At 38.2% G+C, this 6,289-nt stretch overlaps 1 protein-coding gene across 1 annotated transcript in view; it reads left to right on the top strand.

Moving 5' to 3' along the window:
• The first annotated feature begins 3,891 nt into the window (after positions 1 to 3,891).
• Positions 3,892 to 6,289, top strand: part of LOC106881375 (YTH domain-containing family protein 2) — an 81,867-nt gene continuing 79,469 nt past the window's right edge. The window contains exons 1-2 of the mRNA XM_052967530.1: positions 3,892 to 4,042; positions 4,710 to 5,539. Of these exons, the coding sequence (XP_052823490.1) occupies positions 5,519 to 5,539 (21 nt within the window). The 5' untranslated portion in view covers positions 3,892 to 4,042; positions 4,710 to 5,518. The remainder of the gene's footprint in view (positions 4,043 to 4,709; positions 5,540 to 6,289) is intronic.

Genomic DNA, 6,289 nt, shown 5'->3' with positions numbered 1-6,289 from the left:
CTATGAAGGAGTTCTTAATTTGCATACCAAAAGTGTTTAACACTCTATAAATACCAGTGGCCTGTCAACAGGGATCTTAGTCCACACAGTATCAAGGTATGATATGATATATATATAACATATGGTATAATTATAAACCCGGTAAATTTTAGCCATTCCTCTGCAGACTGGAAAAAATGATGAACAGCCTTAATCGATTTTCCAACTTTATTGGGTTCTCATCAGAGGTATCCACATCATTCTGACAGTCTCCAGAGAAACAAGCAGCCAAACTGATTATATTGTGAGGACACATCGTCTAGTGGTTAGGGTGTTGCACACACAATCACAAGATTGTGGTTTCAATTCCTAGATCGGGTGGTGCATTGTGTTCTTGAGCAAAGTACTTCATCTCATGTTGTTCTGTGATCACTTTGATACCTGACACATGGTACACTGTGCACCTGTTCAGGTAATATTGATATGATGGAAGGAGTGAGCTAATGTACAGCTCATACATTTGACCACTATAAACAAATCATTTGTGTGCAGGTCATTCGGCAAAAGCTGAACACTCAGATGTCATTTTTGATGGGAGAGTATTTCAGTATTCAGAAACACATCACACGGTAAATGCAACCAGTAGATGCACTCAATAGGGCCAACATGGTGAGCAAACACATTGTCAGACAATTACCCCCACCCCCACCCACACACACCTACACATCAGCATGGTCGTCATCATCATAATCAACATTGAACATTCGTTTTCCATGCTGGCATCGACTGAATGGCTTGACAGGGACTAGCAAGACCAGGGGTCCCACATCAGGTTCCACAGTCTGTTGTGGCTTGGTTTCTATGACTGGATCTTATAGGGCTGAAGTTAATGGCAACTTGCCATGCTCAAGAAGTCCTACTCATCATAGTTAAAGTCCCCAAGAGAAGTCCTAAAAGCATTATATTCACATCTATACACCCCACTCCATCCAATTTGTCCATCTGAAGCCAACCCTGCTTCTCATCTTCCAATCACCCATCCCTCTTCTAATAATAGCACTGTTCAGCTGCTGTAACTATATGAGAGCAGAAGTGCACATTATATTTCATTCCCTTTTGTGCCACCAGTTGTCCCTCTCCTTGGAACCATGTTTTTTTTCTGACATCCATCCCTCATTTTCTATATCACTCTCTCTCTCTCTTCCACTTCGTTTTCTACCAATCACCCCTTTCTGTTCTACTAGGTATCTCCCCCTTTCCCCTGAGCAACATCTTATGACAGCTTCTCCTATCTATCATTCTGAGCACCCTCTTTACATACTACTCACTGTATCCAACCTTCTGCTCCAATTCACATCTAGCCATCCTTCCTGTACAGCTACCAACTTCTCTGTCTTGAATCCCTCCCATTTCTAATATTTGCCATTGACCACCACCCTTCCACCCTTCTTCTCCATTCACCTCTTCATCCGTTTCAAACCATGTCATTCTCCTCTCACACTCTTGTGAACCTACCCACAAACCCTTCTCCATCCTCTGTTCTTATTCTCTCTTATACTCACCTGTGAAGCTACGTGGCTTACTGGTTAGGGTTATTTGGCTCACAGTCATAACGCCTTGAGTTTGATACTCAGTGGCACATTATGTCCTTGAGCAAGTCACTTTATTTCACATCGCCTCCGTCCACTCAGCTGTCAAAACCTAGTTGCAACTGTTTTTCAAAGGATGAGCCTTGTCACATTGTGTGTCACACTGAATCTCCCTCAGAACTACATTAAGATTGCACATGTCAGTGGAGTGCTGAGCCGCATGCACATTAATTTCACAAGCAGGCTGTTCCATTTTTTATTATACTCACCTTCTTATACCTTGAGCCTCTACTCACCACCATCTTTATCTCTCTTTCCAGCTATATCCTATCCACCCTTATAGAGGGTGTCCACAAAGTTTGGGTACACGGAGTAAATACAATCATAGCATAAACAATTAAATGTAAGAAATAATAATTTCTTAAAGTATGTGTTAATCCCCATGTACCCAGACTTTGTGGATACCCTGTATAATGTAGAGTAGCCATGTCTCCTCCATGGCAAGGTATGTTTCTGTCCCTTTATCATACTTTAGCCTCTCCCCACCTGGCATAAAGCCACCGCCCTCTCTACTACATCCTCGCTCAGTTGGGAAGACTTTTCTTCGCATTTTGCAAGTTACTAGATAAACTCACTAGAGCATTATCATCAACAACAAACAATCCCTGGAGATTACTGTTCCAAGTCTTAGGGTGTTTTACCTAGTTTCCATGGCACATAAGTGATTGAGATCACAACATTACCCCAGAATAGAATGCCAGTCCATCGCAGAGTTACTCAGTCAAAACTCAGTGAACTGGAGCAATGTGAAATGAAGTGTTTTGTTAAAAAAAAACACAAAGCATCTCACGGCGGGGGAATCGATAGCAAAGTGCTGTAATCGTGAATGCAACACACTAACCACTAGGACACATGGAAGAAAGCACCTAGTACACTCTGTAAACGGTTGATATTAGGAAAGGCATCCAGCTGTAGAAACCCTGTCAAAGCAGATACGAGAACCCGGCGCAGTCGCCTAGCTTGTCAAATCCTCTGAAAGTCTAACCCATGCTAGTATGGAAAACATACGTTAAATGATGTTGCTGATATATACACACACGCGCACACAAATACACATATAGTATTATATCTAAATATATCTAGGTGTGTGTTGAATAATTTTTTTCTAACTAAAATTCATGTTCTCAAGCAAAGGAATATCTATGAGGAAATATATAACCATTGGCGATAGAACGAGTACCTGACTACGAAAATAAGACTCGACGTCCATAAAATTTGGCGAAAATGAATGTAAGACGAGTGACGTCAGTTTATCACGTGTTTTAAAAGCTTAACTGTTAAAAAAAATAGTAATATTAAACGTTTAAGTTTTAATTAATCTTTTATGTTATATAGAGGTGGATGATGTGTGCGGTTGGTGTCAGTGTTGCTGTATAGAAACTCGAACCATATATCATCCCCCCTATCACCTCTTTTTACTTTTTGCACGCTCATAAGTTAATGACAACGAAATCCCAAATACCAGTGCTATCGTGAATGTTGTAGGCGCACTTTTATTTTGCAAATAGCCAGAGTGTGTATAGACATTTATGTGCGTGAAGTGCGCGCGTGTGTATATATATATACATATATATATCATCCGAAATATATATATATATGCGCGAGGAGGAAGAAAGATGAGTGAATAAAGAGGTTAACTTCCGCCAAGATTGAGTTTGCTTCGACACCATACCAAAACCGTCTCAATTTATTTTATATGTTAAATAAAAAAAAGTGAACCGAACTACATAGTTGCTATCTCGTATAATTTAGAGACCTTCTGCGTAGTCACAAGATGCATTATATATAATATATATATATAGGGTATGAGTTTGTTTTCTCGGAACCAGATCAACAGATCGTGGTGGTGGTGGGGGAGACTTTCAATGTACCACGATGAATTCTTTGTGTCCTGATAACTTGTCAGGAAATATGTACGGTTTTCTTTTGTCAATATATATATAACAATGGAAAATAACCTCACAAACAATCAAACTACCCCTTACAAACACGATAACACAAACAATGAATCTCCTAACCCCTTCGTCCTTCTTAGGAAGCCCCGAGCTGTATTCGCTGCGGTTCTTTTTCCGCCGGTCTATCTCATGAAATTATGTTATTTGTATATTTTACCGCGCGTTTTCCTCTCCTTTATTTAAATATATCATTTTTTAAACGTGACACAATAAAGAAGACAGCATAACACTTTTTTCTTTTTTTCAAATAGAATTTATAATCATATTATTACGCTAAAATTTCGTTCCTTTTTACGGTTGCTTCTAATCAGTGCGAGAACTTGTCTAACTCCCCCCTCTCACTACCTTTCATCTCAGTTTTATTATTCTTCAATTGTGACTAAAAATGTACCGGGAACCGAAGTTTGGTCATCGTTAAATGGTTTTCTATTGGTAATTTGTATTTACATATACAAAAAGGTAACCTTTAAGTTTTATCTACAAAGCCTAAAACAAACAAGATTCTTGCTCTTAAAGATTTATTATTAAAACAGACAAATTTATTATAAAATGTTTCGTAACTAAATTAACAATTGTTGAAAAAAAGATAAAAAGCAATCTAAATAAACCTAAAAAAAAAGAAAAGCTTTGATATTTCTTCTGTAGGAGAAGAATATGTACATAATCAGGACAATTAACCACAGAATTGCGCTAATTATTATCAACTCTGGCGGAATTTTTGCTCAGGACCACGAGAAATTAAATTAAAAGCTGTAATGCGATTTCTTGGGTGCTTATTAAATTTTAAAAATTTGTCTTGCGTTAAAGTATTTTTGTATGTATGCATATATGGAAACAAGATTTCCATATATCTACAAATCGACAAAAAAGAACTAATTTAATTGTAGCGGAATTAATAAGAAATTGGGGGAAAACGCGCATACATCCATACACATACTCATACACATCTGTGTGTATATGTATATACATACATACATATGACCTGTGAGCATAGAAGAAACAATATATATTAAAAAATAGGAGAACAAAGAAAAAGTGTTGCTAATAGATATAAGCAAGATTTTAATTAAAATTGTTAATTATTTGTTGACTTCTATTATTTTTTTTCTTGTGTCTTTTTCTTCAGAGTTCACGATCAAGGACCAGAATATTTACCAACGTTCTTAGCATTATTATTAACTGCGATCCCTGAATGACCGCCACCACAACTATCACCCCAACTAATACTACTCCTCCTCACTTTCTTGCTCCGTCACTTTACAAGCTACATTCACTGGCAAACCGCCTCTACTGGAGCCTCCTACATGCATAAATATATATATATGTATGTATAACTATATACATATATATATATTTTTTTAACGGACCTCAAGGGGTTTGTTGGGCCCCTCTCACCCGCAAGCCGTCCCCTCCCTTCATTCTATATTATCTTCAAAGCCCTTTTTTCCCCCTTTTTACCCCTCAAAACTTCTACACAAGGAAACAAACAGGGAAAGAAATTATCCCTTAAAAAATTCCAAAGGCAGAATCGTTAATAAGTGTCTTTCTTATACATGCATTCTACTTCTGGAGTTTTTTAACATTTGTTTTCCCCACTCCCATCTCGAAAAACCCCTCGAATGAGGGAGAATAAGAAAAAAAAAGACTCATCAGAAGAGGGACATAGCATTTTCCCCCCTTTTCTAGCACTGTAATTTAAACGTCGTCGTCTCCCCCTACCTTTCTGTGACCAACACCACTTTACTTATCGTACAGCAAGACCTTCACTCTTAAACGGACGGACACTTGCCAAACTTGTCGCTAACCAACCAACCGACCACCACTCTACAAAACTCTACTCTTACAACTACTCCTACTAACAACAACAACAACATCCCGCACGACCACCACCACTACAATCATCATTGAAGTCTTTCAGGCCAAAACTCATCTGTGATGTCTGCCAGTGTAGATCAGGTAAGCATTTTATATATACATGCTCAACACATTCTTATTTATATATATATACCCACAACCTACTTCCTCTTCCTACCACCTCTCTATTCTTTCATGTTTTCCACCTTCGAGCTGTGACCATGCTGGGCTATGCCATACATATATATATTGCTACTTCCACTTCGTTTTCCTACACCCTCTGTTTTATGTTCTCAAACTTCGGAGCTGTCACCATGTTCAGGCAGCTCATAATTTGGGTAAGTTTTCAGATTAACACTCGCACGATCTTCACTAGGGTGTTAGGGTTACGGTTATGGTTAGGAACGGAATTCCCTAACCCAAACCCTAAACCATGACACCGTAACCGTAACCCTAAACCCTAACCTAACACCCTAACACCCTAGTGAAAATCCTGCGGGTGTTAATCTGAAAAATTACCATAATTTGTACGTATCTATTTCAGAAAGATAAATCAAAACAAAACCTTCCCATCAATGTTTTGATTTTCTATCTCGCTCGAAACCCAGGTACTTATAAACAGCATTCGATCATCTACTCTAGCAGTGTTATATATGATAAATTAACCAATTTATGGGAGATATCACTCGTGTATAGGTAATCAACAAAGATAAACAACTGGGTGGACATTGGAATTAGACACTGAGGGAAAATGGGTGTAACTTTTTTATTTTTTAATTTTGGCGATTTTCGTTTTCGATAATGTGTTCTATATGTCACGGTCATGCGATTCCCCCTATAAAAAATTTTTGG

The sequence above is a fragment of the Octopus bimaculoides genome, chromosome 4, assembly GCF_001194135.2.
Source record: "Octopus bimaculoides isolate UCB-OBI-ISO-001 chromosome 4, ASM119413v2, whole genome shotgun sequence".
NCBI lineage: Eukaryota > Metazoa > Mollusca > Cephalopoda > Octopoda > Octopodidae > Octopus > Octopus bimaculoides.
This window is presented reverse-complemented; position numbering and strand designations above follow the sequence as displayed.